The 18,074-nt window shown below is 45.1% G+C and overlaps 1 protein-coding gene across 1 annotated transcript in view; it reads left to right on the top strand.

Moving 5' to 3' along the window:
• The first annotated feature begins 2,671 nt into the window (after positions 1-2,671).
• The window catches only part of rnpep (arginyl aminopeptidase (aminopeptidase B)), a 40,559-nt gene continuing 25,156 nt past the window's right edge, over positions 2,672-18,074 (top strand). The window contains exons 1-3 of the mRNA XM_070858951.1: positions 2,672-3,102; positions 15,083-15,223; positions 16,520-16,671. Coding sequence (XP_070715052.1) covers positions 2,740-3,102; positions 15,083-15,223; positions 16,520-16,671 — 656 coding nt within the window. The 5' untranslated portion in view covers positions 2,672-2,739. The remainder of the gene's footprint in view (positions 3,103-15,082; positions 15,224-16,519; positions 16,672-18,074) is intronic.

Raw genomic sequence — 18,074 nt, 5'->3', positions numbered from 1 at the left:
CGAGACCCCAATCGCTCGCTGGGATTCCACCCGCTGAACTGCTCATGAAAAGGGCACTTAAGACAAGGCTCTCATTAGTTCACCCTGATCTACATGAACAAATAGAGAGCAGGCAGCTTCAACAAAGTACATATCATGATAGCGCAAATGTGTCACACGAAATTGAAATCAATGATCCTGTATTTATATTGAACTATAGACAAGGTCCCAAGTGGTTTCCCGGCACTATTGTGGCCAAAGAGGGGAGCAGGGTGTTTTGGGCCAAACTTTCAAACATTCATCGGAAACACTCGGACCAAATCAAACTCAGATTCGCGGACTATCCTGAGCAACCCACTTTGGACCCTACCTTCTTTGACCCCCCAACATACACACCAGTGGCAACCGACACCGCGGTTGGTCACGAAGCAGAACCCATCATCCACAGCAGCCCAGCAGGACTCACCACACCAGGCAGCCCAGCAAGGCCAGCTGCACAGCAGCCCAGCAGCCCAGCGAGGGCCCAATAAACGATTCACTAAAACCAGCATTTGCACCGAGACGATCAACCAGGGAAAGAAAGGCCCCAGATCGACTCACCTTGTAAATAGTTACACTGTTGACTTTGGCGGGGGGGGAGGGGGAGTGTTGTTATATATGTAAACCTGTATATACTTGTATAGCCACCAGAGGGCTCATCCCCTGGAGTCCCAAGGGTCCCACAATCCCTTGGGAGCACAGGTATTAAAGAGGCCTCACAGGCTGGAGAGGCACTCTGGAGACCTGCAATAAAATACTACGGTCACACTTTACTTTGAGCTCACAGTATCCAGTTGGTTTCTTTATTCATACATAACATCACCAATACCCTGTATAGCTGTAGCAAGACTTCCCTGCTTTTATGCTCCATTCTTCACTCTAGCACTAGTTATCTCTTCCAGTCCTCTGTGCACCTTGTTTCCCCCTGCCCAATCAGTTCAATCCCTCCCCCGCAAGGATATTGGTCCCAGCTCTGTTGAAGTGCAACCCGTCCATCTTGAACAGGTCCCTCCTGCCCCAGAACTGGTCCCAATACCCCAGAAATTTTAAGCACTCCATCCTGCATCATTTCTCCAGTCACGCATTAACCTGTTTTATCCTACTATTCCTATGGTCATAAGCATGTGGCACTGGGAGTGATCTAGAGATTGCCTTTGAGGTTGCTTATGTTTATCTTCTTTTAGTTTGATTTCTTTCCTATATTAGTGGTGCCCCAAAAGGGGCACTTGCTGTGCTGATTCTTGTTTGGTGACCCTGGGGCAACCCAGTGTCACTCTTAATGGTCCATCAAAATAAGCCCGGCCATACAATTTGTTTCCACCCATCTCTTACTTTTTTCTTCTAGTATTAGTGAATATCGGGTAATATCTGCAGCTTAAGTTACAAAACATCTGTAGGAACAAAGGAACAGGGGTAGGCCATGTAGTCCCTCGAGGCTGTTCCGCCTTTCAATTCGATCGAGGCATGGTTGATCTGCAACCTAACTCCATATACCCACTTTTGTCCCATATCCCTTAATACTTAATAAACAAAAATCTAACAGTCTCTGATTTAAAATTAACAATTGATCAAGCATCAATTGCTCTTGAGGAAGAAAGTTTCAAACTTCTACCACCCTTTGTGTGTAGAGGTGTTTCCTAATTTCACTCCTGAAAGGTCTGGCTCTAATTTTTAGACTATGCCCCCTAGTCCTAGAATCCCCAACCAGTAGAAATTGCTTCTTCCATTAACATAGGCTGGCAGCTTTCTTGAATTGTAAAAGATTTATTATGAAAGTTTAGCTGGTTTGCTTGGATGTTGACTGGTGCATGAAAGAAGTAACCTCTCTTCACCCTGACTCTGAAACAGCAATATGAGGACATAGGCCTATTTTGATGAATCCGTAAGGGGGACATTGGGTTGCCCTCAGCATGTGCCCCAGTAGTAGGGCCTTGGACCTCTGTGACCTGAACAAAGCCAATGTGGAGTTGCTAATTGAAATGGGGGTTGACGCCAAATGGTCGCGCCGTGTTGCACCGCAACACTTTTACAAAAGACGGCAGGTTGCGAGATTTAAACTGTGCAGCGATTGATCTCCGCAATCGGAGGGATTGGAGTGCATCAACACCCAGGGGAATAAAATTTTGATTTAATTTGCTCAGTTTCCTTTTAATTTTGGTTAAGTTACAGTTTTTAATGTTTGTGCCCCATTACCTCTAAATTGGCGATGGCGATTGCCATCCACCAGTGCAATAAGAATGAGCAGCGATTGAACCTCCTCGTGGGACAGTTCCGTGGCCTGGCCAAGGTAGCGGGGTGGTCGTTCGGCCCGACTGCCTGCCTGTCTTCCGCGGCTACGTTCACGCCCGGGTGTCCCTGGAGATGGCGCGCACGGTGTCCACCGGCGCGACCGGTGGGCACCGGAGCGACTAGTGTGCATCATCATCCCGGGGAATAACGTCTTAATTTAATGTTATGATTCCTTTAAACTTTTTTTGTTGTTAACTTACAGTTTTATTGGTTGCGCCTCTTTTAAGGGCGGGGAGCGCATGATTAACTCTGAATTGGCAACTGCCAGCAAGAAGAGGCGTGAGCAGCAGATTGGGAGTGAAAGGCCTGGGCAGTGAAGGGGCGGATCGGTGAAAGGGCGGGGCATTGAAGTGGGCGGGGTGTGTGTGACCCGGGGCCAGAGGAGGTGTATTTGGGCGGGGAGCGGGATCTTGAATCGCACTCGATGCGAGCATGGCGACCGAGCCACTGCAGGACACGGCCACCGCCTCCAGCTTCCGACACTTTGGGCTGCGCCACTTCCACCTCGAGCTGCGGGTGGATTTCGCGCGGCGGCGGCTGCAGGGCCGCCAGGTCTTGGAACTGACCTGCCTGCAGGCCGGCGCCGAGCAGCTGAGCCTGGATATTCACCCCAGCCTCACCGTGCAGTCCGTGTCGGCCCAGTGCGGTGCCGGTGCCCAGTCGGTGGCCTTGCCGCATGAAATCCAGCCCTTCGCCAGCTACGGCTCCATCCTGGTGCTGACCTTACCCGGCCCGTGTCGCCATGGCGACCAGCTGCAGGTGGCCATCGACTACACCGCCACCGATGGACCCGGGGTGAGTTGTTGCAGCTGCTCTTGTTGTTGGGGTTTGGCATCACCCACTGTTTAAAAATATATATTCATAGAATCCTGTTACAACACAGAAGGAGGCCATTCGACCCATTGATCCCTTGCCGGCTGTTTGCAGCAGCACTTCAGCCAGTCCCACTCCCTGCCCTTTCCCCGTAGCCCTGCAGTTATTTTCCTTCAGGTACTTGCCAAATTCCCTTTTGAAAGCTGCGATTGAATCTGTATCCACCAGCTTATCAAGCAATGCATTCCAGATCCTAACCACTCGCTGCGTGTAATCGTTTTCCCCCGTTTGCCTTTGGTTCCTTCGTGTCAGTTATGGTTCAGTGGGTAAAACTCGCCTCTGAGTCAGCAGGTTGTGGGTTCAAGTCCCACTCCAGGGACTAGACCACAAAAAAATCGAGGCAGTGTTGGAGGTTCCGTCTTTTAGGATGAGCAGTCACTGAGGTCCTGTCTGCGTGCTCAAGTGGACAAAAAATCCCATGGCACTATTTTGAAGAGCAGGCGAGTTATCCCTGGTGTCCTGGCCAATATTTATCCCTTAATTAACATAACAAAAAACATTATCTGATCATTATCATATTGCTGTTTGTGGGAGTTTGCTTGTGTGCAAATTGGCTGCTGTGTTTCCAACATTACAATAGTGACTACACTCCAGGTATTTCATTGCCTGTAAAGTGCTTTGAGACGTCTGGTGCTATATAAAAATCCAAGTTTTCCTCCTTTGGTTCTTTTGCCAATTACCTTAAATCTGCGTCCTCTGATTCTTGACCCTTCTGCCAATGGCCAGTTTCTCTACTCTGTTGACCTCATGATTTTCAACACTTATCAAATCTCTTCTCCACCTCTGCTCCAAGGAGAATGACCCCAGTTTCACTTATTCCCCTTGATTTTCTCCTCCAAAAAGCTGAGGCTGGGGGTCATTTGAAAAATTTCAAATTGAAATGGATAGACTTTTGTTTGGCAGTGGTATTAAGGGTTTTTACATAGGATTTACAGCACTCCAACAATCCACTGGAGCCTCCGCCTGTCTTCCCTTATCTAACTCTACCAGCATAACCCTCTTCCTTTCAACCGTGTATGCTTATCTAACTTCTCCTTAAATGCATCTATACTATTTGCCTCAACCACTCCCTGTGGTAGAGTTCCAAATTCTCACCACTCTAAAGAAGTTTCTTCTGAATTCCCTATTTGATTTCTTGGTGACTATCTTGTACGAATGGCCTCCAGTTTTGCTTGTTACTGAACCACGGCGGTTGGACGAAGTTAAGATACAGACCAGCCATGATTTAATTCAATTGTGGAACAGGCTCGAGAGGCTAAATGGCCACCTCCTGTTTCTGTGAATCATCATCAACAACAACTTGCATTTATAAAGCACTTTTTTCAGTGTAAAAAAACAAACAAAATCCCTTCATGGAGGTGTGAGGAAGAACAGACGCTGAGCCAAGTGGGGGAGAAGTTAGGAGGGGTGACCCAAAGTTTGGTTGGGGAGATTGGTTTTAACGAGGGCCGTAAAGGAGATGGTGGGGAGCGGCGGAGGGATTTAAGGAGGTCGGAGTGGAGTAACTTGCATGCCGAGCTAAATATGGGGGCACCGGTAAACTTTCATAATGCAGATTAAATTGCATACAGCTGTTTGGGAAGCCAGTGATGAGGAACCATGCATTTAAAATTGTCACCTGAGATTGAAGTTGGGATAAATTTCTTTACATAGTGCTGGAGCATGCCTTGGAATGCCTTGTGAAAGGGAATGGTTGATGCAGATACTATTTTAAGGCAAAAGTGGATAAAGATTTGAAACCAGAAGATGTAGAGTTATGGGGAAAGAGCAGGGCAGTGGGACTAGTTTTGAGTTGCTTTAACAAAGAGCTAGTGCAGACTCAATGGGCCAAATGCCCACATCCTGTGCTGTAAACATTTTTGGTATATACAATAAATAGTAATTTTAAAAACCTGTGAAAATTATTTGCTGCTACTTTCTTGCTGTTTTCAGGCACATACTGTTTTGGTGTGGAGTAATATATTTGTTGTGGTTTGGGTGATGTCAGCATTAGCTTTTTAAAAAAAATCTCTTTCATTGTCATGTGCTTGCACATGATACTAAAGTTTTTTTTTAAATCCTCTGGTTGGGAAACAAAGCACTTGAGCATAAGGCATCACCTATAAATATTATGACGTTAATCCTTCCCTAAGCTAAAAATATTTTTAATGTGCTAGAAATTTATATTCTCAAACCGAGCTCACCCACTCTGATCAGTTTAATTATTATAAAATTGAATGTGGGTGCAAGACTTGGCATGATATAAATATTGTAGTTTTTTAAAAAAATCAAATGAATTGCACCCATCATGTTTAATTTCATTAAAAATGTTGCGTATCAACTAAAATGTTGCCTTTATACCTTGTATAGTGGTTAAGTGTTTTTCCCTCCTTCAAACTTATTGCATGTAGTAATGATCCATACCTTCACCATAGTGGTATCCAATCTAAATGAATCAAAGCATTATAACATTATCACCACCACCATCATAGGCAGCCCCTCAGAGTCGTGGATGACTTGCTTCCGCTCTCTAAAAATGAGTTCTCGGGTGACTGAGGAGTCCAATGCGGGACCTACAGTCTGTCACACGGGGAGCAGACAATGGTTGAAGGAAAGGGTGGTCGGGGAGCCTGGGTCGATGCATGCTTCTTCTGCTTATTGTGTTCCTAACACCGATGAGAATGCATGCAGGGAGGTTAAAGTAACAGTGACCTCGGTCTTTATTAAGACACTCCAGAGTGAGAAACAGGCCTTGGGGGCCAGCTTATATACAGTGCTCCCAAGGGATGCTGGGATCCCTTGGGACTTCAGGGGATGAGCTCCCTGGTGGCGGAACATGAGCTCATGCTTTACAGATACAGATCGCCCCCCACCCAAAGTCAAAGTGAAAACTATTTACAAGGTGAGGTGGCCGGGAGCCTTTCTTTCCCTGGTGGCCCGCCTCGGTACAAATGTCTGTTCTGGTGTATTGGCTGGGCTGGCATGTTGGCCCTGCAGGGTTGCTGGGTGAGCCTGGCCTTGCTGGGCTGTTGGATGTGATGGGTTCAATTTCCTGGTCCGTGGTGGTGTCGTTGATCCTTTGGGTGTGTGTTGTGGGCTCTCAAAAGGTGGTGTCTGCTGTGGGTTGTTCAGGACAGTCTGTGAACTGCAGTCTCGTTTGGTCCAGGTGCTTTCTGCAAATTTGTCCATTGTCTAGTTTGACTACAAACACCCGACTCCTTTTTTTAGCTATCACCGTGCCCGCGATCCGCTTGGTACCATGTCCATAGTTTAGCGTGCACACAGTCATTCAGATCAATTTCCTGTGACACAGTGGTGTGACCATCATTTACATTTTATTGCTGCTGCCTGCTCTCTACCTGATCATGCAGGTTGGGGTGAACCAGCGAGCGTCTGGTTTGAAGTGTCCTTTTCATGAGTAGTTCAGCCGGGGTCACCCCTGTGAGCGAGTGGGATCTCATGCGGTAGCTGAGCAGTACTCTGGACAGGCGGGTTTGGAGTGAGCCTTCTGTGACTTGTTTAAGGCTCTGTTTGATGGTTTGTACTGCCCACTCTGCCTGCCCATTGGAGGCTGGTTTAAACGGGGCCGAGGTGACATGTTTGATCCCATTGCGGGTCATGAATTCTTTAAATTCGGCACTGGTGAAACATGGCCCGTTGTCACTGACCAGTATGTCAGGCAGGCCATGGGTGGCAAACATGGCCCTCACGCTTTCAATGGTGGTGGTGGCGGTGCTTCCCGACATTATTTCACATTCAATCCATTTTGAAAAAGCATCCACCACCACAGGGAACATTCTACCGAGAAACTGGCCTGCATTGTCGACATGGATCCTCTACCATGGTCTGGAAGGCCAGGGCCACAAACTTAGTGGTGCCTCTCTGGGCGCGTTGCTCAACTGAGCACATACGCGACATTGCCGTATACAGGACTAAGTCAGAGTCGATACCGGACCACCACACGTGGGATCTGGCTATCGTTTTCTTCATTAGTATACCCGGGTGTGTGCTGTGGAGATCCGAGATGAACGTTTCCCTGTCCTTTTTGTTTAGCACTACACGGTTACCTCAACAGGCAGTCTACCTCAATAGACAGCTCATCCTTTTGCTGCTGGAATGGCTTGATTAGCTCTTGCATTTCAATGGGGATTCAGGCCCAGCTCCCATGCAGTAGAGTTTTTTTTTTACTAGGGACAGCAGAGGATCTTGGCTGGTCCAAGTCCTAATCTGGAGGGCCGTGACAGGTGATTTATCATTTTCAAACGCTTCCATGACCATCAACAAGTCTGCGGGCTGCACCACCATCAAGTTTGCAGGTTGTGCCATTTCCACCCCCGTGGTGGGCAATGATAGCCGACTGAGAGCATCCGCACAATTCTCGGTGCCTGGCCTGTGGCGGATAGTATAATCATACGCTGCGCCACCTTTGTATGCGGGCTGTGGCATTAGTATTTATCCCCTTGTTTTCAGCGAACAGGGATGTGAGAGGCTTGTGATCGGTTTCCAACTCAAACTTGAGGCCAAACAGGTACTGATGCATTTTCTTTAACCTGAACACACACACGCTAATGCCTCTTTCTCAATCATGCTGAAGACAATCATGCTTGTCTTGGCCTTAGACAAGCTCCTGGAGGCATACGCGACAGGTTGCAACTTCCCCGCAACGTTGGCTTGTTGTAATACACACCCGACTCCGTACGATGACGCATCACATGCTAGCACAAGTCTTTGACACGGGTTGTACAATACAAGCAGCTTGTTGGAGCATAAAATGTTTCTGGCTTTCTCAAAAGCAATTACTTGTTTTTTTTCCGCATACCTAGTTCTCACCTTTACACAATAATACATGTAGAGGCTTTAAGAGGGTGCTTAATCCTGGTAGGAAGCTACGAGACGAATTTAAGGAGCTAGGAGCTAAATTTAAAAAGTAGGACCTCAAAAGTAGTAATCTCGGGATTGCTACCAGTGCCATGTGCTAGTCAGAGTAGGAATTGCAGGATAGCGCAGATGAATACGAGGCTTGAGCAGTGGTGCAGCAGGGAGGGATTCAAATTCCTGGGGCATTGGAACAGGTTCTGGGGGAGGTGGGACCAGTACAAACCGGACGGTCTGCACCTGGGCAGGACCGGAACCAATGTCCTAGGGGGAGTGTTTGCTAGTGCTGTTGGGGAGGAGTTAAACTAATATGGCAAGGGGATGGGAACCAATGCAGGGAGACAGGGAAATAAAATGGAGACAGAAGCAAAAGACAAAGGAGATGAGTAAAAGTGGAGGGCACAGAAACCCAAGGCAAAAAACAAAAAGGGCCACTGTACAACAAAATTCTAAAGGGTCAAAGTCTAATATAAAAAGGCAAGCCTGAAAGCTCGGTGCCTCAATGCGAGGAGTATTCGGAACCCAGGAGAGGGCTCTGAGCTAGTTAGTGGGTGAGTGCAGATGAACAAGACCCCAAGAAAGAATGCAGGAGGCAACAGAGCAGAGCAGCACTGGGGTAAGTGTAAACCACAAGGTGATAGGAAGGGACAATATGTATGAATATAAAGGGGCTGCAGGAGGGTTCAAAACTAAATCATGGTTTTAAAAACTAGTATTAAAACACTCTACCTAAACGCACGCAGCATTTGAAATAAAGTAAATTAGTTGACGGCACAAATCATTACAAATGGGTATGATTTGGTGGCCATTACAGAAACGTGGTTGCAGGGTGGCCAAGACTGGGAATTAAACATACAGGGGTATCTGACAATTCGGAAGGATAGACAAGAAGGGAAAGGAGGTGGGGTAGCTCTGTTAATAAAGGATGATATCAGGGCAGTTGTGAGAGACGATATTGGCTCTAATGAACAAAATGTTGAATCATTGTGGGTGGAGATTAGAGATAGTAAGGGGAAAAAGTCACTGGTGGGCGTAGTTTATAGGCCTCCAAATAATAACTTCACGGTGGGGCGGACAATAATCAAGGGAATAATGGAGGCCTGTGAAAAAGGAACGGCAGTAATCATGGGGGATTTTAACCTACATATCGATTGGTCAAATCAAATCGCACGGGGTAGCCTGGAGGAGGAATTCATAGAATGCATACGGGATTGTTTCTTAGAACAGTATGTTACAGAACCTACAAGGGAGCAAGCTATCTTAGATCTGGTCCTCTGTAATGAGACAGGAATAATAAACGACCTCCTAGTAAAAGATCCTCTCGGAATGAGTGATCACAGTATGGTTGAATTTGTAATACAGATTGAGGGTGAGGAAGTAGTGTCTCAAACGAGCGGACTATGCTTAAACAAAGGGGACTACAGTGGGATGAGGGCAGAGTTAGCTAAAGTAGACTAGTAGACTAAACGATGGCACAATTGAGGAACAGTGGAGGACTTTTAAGGAGCTCTTTCATAGTGCTCAACAAAAATATATTCCAGTGAAAAAGAAGGGCGGTAAGAGAAGGGATAACCAGCCATGGATAACCAAGGAAATAAAGGAGATTATCAAATTCAAAACCAATGCGTATCAGGTGGCCAAGGTTAGTGGGAAACTCGAAGATTGGGAAAATTTTAAACGACAGCAAAGAATGACTAAAAGCAATAAAGAAAGGAAAGATAGATTACGAAAGTAAACTTGCGCAAAACATAAAAACAGATAGTAAAAGCTTTTACCGATATATAAAATGGAGAAGTGACTAAAGTAAATGTTGGTCCCTTTTAGAAGAGAAGGGGGATTTAATAATGGGAAATGTGGAAATGGCTGAGACCTTAAACAATTATTTTGCTTTGGTCTTCAGTGGAAGACACAAAAACCATGCCAAAAATTGCTGGTCACGGGAATGTGGGAAGGAGGACCTTGAGATAATCATGATCATTAGGGGGGTAGTGCTGGACAGGCTAATGGGACTCAAGGTAGACAAGTACCCTGGTCCTGATGAAATGCATCCCAGGGTATTAAGAGATGGCGGAAGTTATAGCAGATGCATTCTTTATAATCTACCAAAATTCTCTGGACTCTGGGGAGGTACCAGCGAATTGGAAAGCAGCTAATGTAACGTCTCTGTTTTTAAAAAAAAAAAGAGGGCAGACAAAAGGCAGGTTAGTTTAACATCTGTAGTGGGGAAAATGTTTGAAGCTATCATTTAAGGAAGAAAATAGCGGGACATCTAGATAGGAATAGTGCAATCAAGTACTACGTGCCGTTTTGGTCACCTTGCTTAAGGAAGGATATACTAGCCTTGGAGGGGGTACAGAGACGATTCACTCGGCTGATTCCGGAGATGAGAGGGTTACCTTATGATGATAGATTGAGTAGACTGGGTCTTTACTTGTAGTTCAGAAGGATGAGTGGTGATCTTATAGAAACATTTAAAATAATGAAAGGGATAGACAAGATAGAGGCAGAGAGGTTGTTTCCACTGGTCGGGGAGACCAGAACTAGGGGGCACAGCCTCGGGGGAGCCAATTTAAAACCGAGTTGAGAAGGAATTTCTTCTCCCAGAGGGTTGTGAATTTGTGGCTTTCTCTGCCCAAGCAAGCAGTTGAGGCTAGCTCATTGAATGTATTCAAATCACACAGATTTTGAACCAATAAGGGAATTAAAGGTTATGGGGAGCGGGCGGGTAAGTGGAGCTGAGTTCACAGCCAGATCAGCCATGATCTTTTTGAATGGCAGAACAGGTTCGAGGGGCTAGATGGCCTACTCCTGTTCCGAATTCTTATGTTCTTCTGTTCCAAAATAGTTGTGTCCCAGGAACGACTGCAGCTCCTTGACGTTCTGTGGCCTGGGCGCATTCCTGATGGCCTCTGTCTTGGCGTCTGTACGCCGCGATCTTTCTCCCCAAAAACTCCCCTTCTGTTGCCATGAAGATGCATTTCGACCTCTTCAGCCGCAGCCCTACGCGATCCAGTTGCTGGAGGACCTCCTCCAGGTTTTGTCGGTGCTTGACGGTGTCCTGACCTGTGACCAATATGTCGTCCTGAAAAACCACCGTGCATGGTACCGACTTGAGTAGGTTCTCCATGTTTCTCTGGAAGATCGCTGCAGCCGACCGAATTCCAAACGGGCATCTGTTGATGAACAGTCCCTTGTGCGTGTTGATGCAGGTGAGGCCCTTCGAAGACTCTTTCAGCTCCTGCGTCATGTCGGCCGAAGTCAGGTCGAGCTTGTTGAACGTCTTGCCTCCTGCCAGCGTCTGCCTTAGGTAGCGGGTATTGGTCCTGTAGCGCGAAACGATTAATAGTTATTTTATAATCGCCGCAAATCCTGACCGTGCCATCATTTTTAAGTACTGGAACAATCGGGCTGGCCCACTCGCTGAATTCCACTGGGGATATGATGCCCTCGCGTTGCAGCTTGTCCAGCTCGATTTCCATTCTCTCTCCCTCATGTGAGGAACCGCTCGCGCCTTGTGCTGAATGGGACCAAGTGGATCCGCACCTTCACCCCGGAAAAGTTTCCAATGCCTGGCTCAAAAAGGGAAGGAAATTTGTTGAGAACCTGGGTACATGAGGCCTCATTGACATATGATAGCGCTCGGATGTCATCCCAGTTCCAGCGGATTTTGCCCAGCCAGCTCCTTCCAAGCAGTGTGGGGCCATCGCCCAGGACAATCCAGAGTGGCAGTTTGTGCACCATGCCCTCGTAGGTGATCTTAACCATGGCGCTGCCCAGGACAGTGATGAGCTCTTTGGTGTATGTTCTCAGGTTCGTGTGGATGGGGCTCAGGGCTGGTCTGAGTGCTTTGTTGCACCACAGTCTCTCAAACATCTTTTTACTCATGATGGATTGGCTAGTGCCAGTGTCCAGTTCCATGGCTACGGGTAAGCCATTCAATTTTACATTTAGCATTATAGGTAGACATTTAGTCAAATGTGTGCACCCCGTGTACTTCAGCATCTGCCTCCTCTGAGGCTCGAAATTGCTTTGACCCACCATGGACCGGTCTTCCTCTGTCACGTGGTTGTTAGCAGTTTTTGCAAGCTCGTTGGAGGTGCCCCATTGTTCCACAGCTCTTGCAAACATACCCTTTGAAGCGGCATGAATGGGCTAAATGGAAGCCTCCACAACGCCAACAAGGTGTGAATTGCCTTGCATTCATCCTTTGTTGCGGACTGTGAGTCATCTGGGTCACCTGAGGCCTGCTGGCAGTTGCAGATTCGTGGATTCTGCCCTGTACATTTCTGCTCTCAAACACAGTTCCAGTTAATTTATGAACATTGCTAGCACTTGTGTGCTGAGATTTGTTTGGTATTATCACTGGTGGACATAAACGCCTGTGCTATCGAAATGGCCTTACTGAGGGTCGGTGTCTCTACAGTCAAAAGTTTTCGTAGGATGGTCTTGTGGCCGATGTCCAGTACAAAAAAGTGTCTCAGCATTTTCTCCAGGAAGCCATTAAACTCTCATTGTCCTGCAAGTCGCCTTAGCTCGGCGACGTAGCTCGCCACTTACTGACCTTCAGATCGCTGGCATGTGTAGAACCGATACCTCGCCATCAACACGCTCTCCCTCGGGTTAAGATGCTCCCGAACCAGTGTACACAGCTCCTCATACGACTTATCTGTGGGTTTCACCGGAGCCAGAAGATTCTTCATGAGGCTGTAGGTCGGTGCCCCGCAGACTGTGAGGAAGACCGCTCTCCTTTTTTTTTTGTTTGCAGCGCTTCTTTCTCCATCCAGTTCGTTGGCTACAAAGTACTGGTCTAGCCGTTCGACATAGGCTTCCCAGTCCTCATCTCTGAGAACTTCTCCAGAATGCCCAGTTTGCTGCATCTTTGCATTGGATTTGTATACTCATCGCCAGTTATTGTGTTCCTAACACAGATGAGACTGCACACAGGGAGGTTAAAGTAACAGTGACCTCAGTCTTTATTAAGATACTCCAGAGTGAGGAACAGGCCTTAAGGGCCGGCTTATATACAGTGCTCCCAAGGGATGCTGGGATTCCCTTGAGACTTCAGGGGATGCGCTCCCTGGTGGCGGAACATGGGAGTGCATGCTTTACAGATACACAACACCGCTGTCTACACTTGGTTTCTGTTTTTTCTCAGCAATGGGACTCTAGGTGCTCAGCGCCCTTCCAGATGCTCTTCCTCTACTTTGGGCGACCTTGGGCCAGGGATTCCCAGGAGCTGATAGGGATGTTGCACTTTATCAAGGACTCTGAGGGTGTCCTTGAAACATTTCCTCTGCCCGCCTGGGGCTCACTTGCAGAGTCGAAGCTCCGAGTAGAGAGCTTGTTTTGGGAGTCTCGTGTCATGCGTGTGGATGATGTGGCACGCCCAATGGAGCTGATTGAGCATGTTCGATGCTGAGGATGTTGGCCTGAGCGAGAACATTGATGGTGCGTCTGTCCTGCCAATGGATTTGCAGGATCTTGCGGAGGCCCCACTCAACAGCCGTCCTCTGGTTCTTATCTTTCTAACCTTTGAACCCAGTTTAATAAACTTTGGTGCTGCAGTTACACCACCAAATACTAAAGTACAAACGCTGAATATGTTCATCTGAAATTCCATTCTCCACTACTCTAGTGGAGGTATTAATCAATTTATTTTAAATGGGCTAATGCAATAGTAGAGAGGGGAATTTCAGAACTTGTATGTTGGTAACATACGGCATAATTTCGGGATCTTTTTAAAAAAAAAAATGTTTACAATTTACTAATTTTATCACTTCTAATTTTATTTAACTTTTTATTTAAATTTGAACCTAGAGTGGATTGAACATTTTATGGCATAGATATATTTTAGTATTTTAATAATTACACCAAACTAATTTGGCTATGACTTGCACTTCTGGTAAGTCTTTGGTAGCTACTTGGAAGGATAGATAGCACAGGAGACCCAGTTCTCCTCGTTAATGACATCAAAACTGAATGCAGTTCCCAGATCCCTCAGGATATTAAATGGAGTGTACTTCCTCATTGCTGATCTGAGTTCAGTTTCTTTAGGAGCTTTTTAAAGGTCAGCACTGTATCGTAAATGTCAAGAAACTACCGGACACCCTCCAAAAACAATCTTTCGTCAATTTGTTATTGGAACCCAAGAGAGAGTGAACTATTTTTGAGCAAACCGTCAGTTTGACAACCAGTGTGATGAGCTGAACACTGGTGGTACTTATGTCCAGTTTGAGTAGATTTATGTTAGTGGTTCTGGCCTTGAAGTTAACACTGATCCACCAGAGCTTGGAGAAGTTTGGTAACCTGGCAGTTTTTGGTTGGGGAAGGGAAGCTCCTCTGGTACAATGGGTAAAAGTGTGACAATTTAGAAAAATCAATGGAAATTTAAAAAGGAAAGTAAAGGACTTGCATTTATATAGCACCTTTCACGACCTCAATGTCCCAAAGCACTTTGTAGCTAGTGATGTACTTGAAGTGTTGTCACTGTCTGGTTCCTTTAACTGTTGCTGCAGGTATTCATAAATTGCCATGAGAATTGTTTTGTGGATTGTTACTGGAACCCAAGAAGAAGTGAACTATTTTTGAGCAAAATATCAGTTTGACAACCAATGTGATGAGCTGAACACTGGTTGTACTTGTGTTCACCAGTCCAAAAACTGCTCCCTGCAAGATTTCTCTTATTTTATATTTTAAACCTGCCTTAACCCACCAGGGGGTACACCTCACAATTCGAGAACCAGTTTGATACTGTGCATATTGCTCATTACTAGAGAGTCCCACAGTGTCTAGTACGACAAGGGTCCGGGTGAGTAGATGTAGATATGGAGAATTTTTCAATGTTTTGCCTTTTGTTACTCCAGAGATCCTGGCTTCATCCAGTACAGACTGCCAACAAAGAGAAACTTCTATATATGTCTGACTTTCCTGTGCTTAATCGGTCTGTCTTTCCCTCCTTCCACACTCCAAGCAAAGTACTCTGCTGCTGTGCAGGTAAAATGCTGCAACTCTGCTTGAATATGGCTTATCATTGTGTTCTTTTTGTCAGGTTGTTTGGCTGGACCCTGAACAGACAGCTGGAAAAGTAAAGCCATACCTCTTCACCCAAGGTCAAGCTGTCTTGAATAGGTCCTTTTTCCCTTGTTTTGACACTCCTGCAGTTAAGAGTACTTACTCTGCCTCCATTAAGGTAAGACTACTGATTTTTCCTTAACTATGTTAAATTTACAAGAAAATAACAAGGGTTGAAAACTCCAGATACTAAAGTGTATGCCCATACAGGATTATAGTAGAAATAATTCTGAAGCCATGTGTATCATCAAATAATAGTAAGCAATCCCTACCTCTTTTATAGTAGTGGAATTTGACTTAAGACAAGTGATTAATAATCCAGGACTTTGTTCCTTTTAATTTGTCCAGGTGAGTTTATTTATCTAAATTGCTACATGATTGTAAATGTTACTGATGTCTTTCTATTTATTCCCAATGTTAATGTTGTAAAGCTGGTGGCCTGAGTCATTGAGCAAATGATCTGTGCAGTATTTCCTCCTTTTCAGTGGTGTCATGAGTTAGAATCTTGACTCATAGCCCTTCACCCCCACCTGCATTCTTATTGGAGCACATTTCATGACACTGAAGAGGAGATTCTACACAAAATGTCTGTCTCCAGACTGCCTCTACAAAGCAGATTTTAAGCAGAAGACACCAAGAAATGATAAACCAACTGCAGTTGTGATTATTAAATATCCAAATTTTGTCAATTGCAACATCAGGTGTAATTTGATAAAATGGCATAATCAGGTCAGAATAAAAAAGATTCATAGATTCCTCTGGATTAAGGGCACATGATTAAAGTGTCCAAGTATTCTGAGCTGAACAAAAATATATTTGGCTGTCAGGTTTTACATTGCAGCACCAATCAATTTTAAGACTGAACCAAATTTAAATTGTCTTTACAGATGGATAAATATTCAGCACAGTTCATTTCGAAAGCCTGGTTATTCGGGCCCTCATTCAGCAAAATCCTAGAGTCTCCCCTCCCCAGCAATAAATAATTAACTGAAATTAGTCGTGGCAGGATGTTTGTTTGGACTAAATATCATTATTTTGACTTGTTCTATGTAAAACATTAAAAAAGCAATTGCAGCATCTGCACAAGAGTCAGCTCCTGAGTGCTCACAATGCCAGATACCATCTCTCCATGCTGCAGCCCCTCTAAAATTAGGCTACCAAAGCTAGCCACTCCCCTAGCCAAGCTGCTCTGGTACAGTTATGACACGGGAATTTGCCCAACAATATGACCAGTTGCCCAGGTATATGTCCTATCACAAAAATTCAAGACAAATCTAACCTGCCAATTACTGTTCCATCAGTCCTTGTTTTTTTTTCTCAATGTAGATAGTGGGAAAATACTTTGAATTGAAAGTATTCCTCTTGCACAATTTCTCAAAGTGTGGAATTTTTAGTACTATTATTTGTCTTTTAGGTTCCTGAAGGATTTACAGCAGTTATGAGTGCAACTAACTGGGAGCATGATGAGAAAGAAAACACATTCAACTTCAAAATGCATCACCCAATTCCTTCATATCTTGTTGCTTTAGCAGTTGGTGATATTGTCTCTGCAGAGGTTGGACCGAGGTGAGTCTTTTCTCTCCCTCTAGCTACTTCACAGTGGTTTGAGTTTAAAAGCACTGACAAGCCACTTTTTATTCTGCTTTTGCCAGTATATTACTTCACAAACCAATCAGTTCCAAAAGATTACACAATGGAAGGTCTTTATGGTTTCAGTATGTCCCTTGAGTAGGTATCCTGCTGAGAGCTTTAGAGCATTTCTGCATTAAAATGAATAAGTAGTCAGATTACAATCGGGAGCATTTATTTGAAGAATAAAGTGAATTCTGATGCATTTGTTCCCAGTTATATTATGCAGTTAATTTTATTATTTGTGAAGTAATGCAGGATGTAATTGCTGTAGGATGTTTCTCAGATGTGATGAGACACTATCTGGCTGATTCTCCAGTTGGGAAAAATGCAGTTGTGATATACATGTGATCGAATGGACTGCAGTTTCAGCAATGTCATCTAATTTAAATATGTTGTCTCGCATTTTCCATGTGCACAGGGACTGCTCTGGCAGTAGATGGGTGGGGAATGAGGAATGCAGCAGCTCTTGAAGGGCTGCTGTTCATTTTTCTTGCAGACTGACTGTTCTGGGGCACTTTTGTGAAGAAGATATCTGTGGCCTGGAACAAGTGGTTGGATTCCCTTTTTAACAAGAGTCTGGAGCGAAAGCTGGAGGGGGTGCAGCTGATCAAGATGTAATTTTTATTGGGCGAAGGGTAACCCTCCCACTTGAGCAGCAAGCATTGCAGGAGGTGGTTACCTGAGTAAATGCAGTTTTCCATCTCCATAGGGTCTTTGGAGATGTTCTGAGTAAGAGTGCTAAGGTAAGGTTTATTAAAGTGTGTACTGTGTGTGCACGAAGCACTGACTGCACAACATAGTGCTATATCAATAGTGCAGCCTCAAACCACTTAATTTGCTCCTTTGACTAAAGTGGAACTTACAAAGGGCATGATAGGTACCAGGCGAGAGAGACACTCTGCACTCTGATTAAAGGCCAACAACAGAGAAGGAAACTGTGAAGAAGGGACATACAACTTGAGTAAGTCAATAATCTGGTTTCACCTTCTGTGGAACTTATGATTTATCGTACTCTATTTATTGTTCGAAGAGATATATGAATGTTAGAGGTGGCAGGAAACAAAGGGATGTTAGTAAAGACAGTAGTGATTAGACTGAGTATATTAAAGGGTCGATATAATAGAGGGCTGTTAATGGGGGAGGGTTACAACTATAGTTTCTACATCAAGTTCTGTGTGATTGCTCTCATTTGTTTCCTCCTCACACAATCTATGTATTGATTCAATGAATCCTTCTATTCATATATGAAAGAAAGAAGGACTTGGATTTATACAGTGCCTTTTATGACCACCGGACATCTCCAGTGCTTTACAGCCAATGAAGTACTTTTGAAGTGT

Source organism: Pristiophorus japonicus, chromosome 17, assembly GCF_044704955.1.
Source record: "Pristiophorus japonicus isolate sPriJap1 chromosome 17, sPriJap1.hap1, whole genome shotgun sequence".
Lineage (NCBI taxonomy): Eukaryota > Metazoa > Chordata > Chondrichthyes > Pristiophoridae > Pristiophorus > Pristiophorus japonicus.
This window is presented reverse-complemented; position numbering and strand designations above follow the sequence as displayed.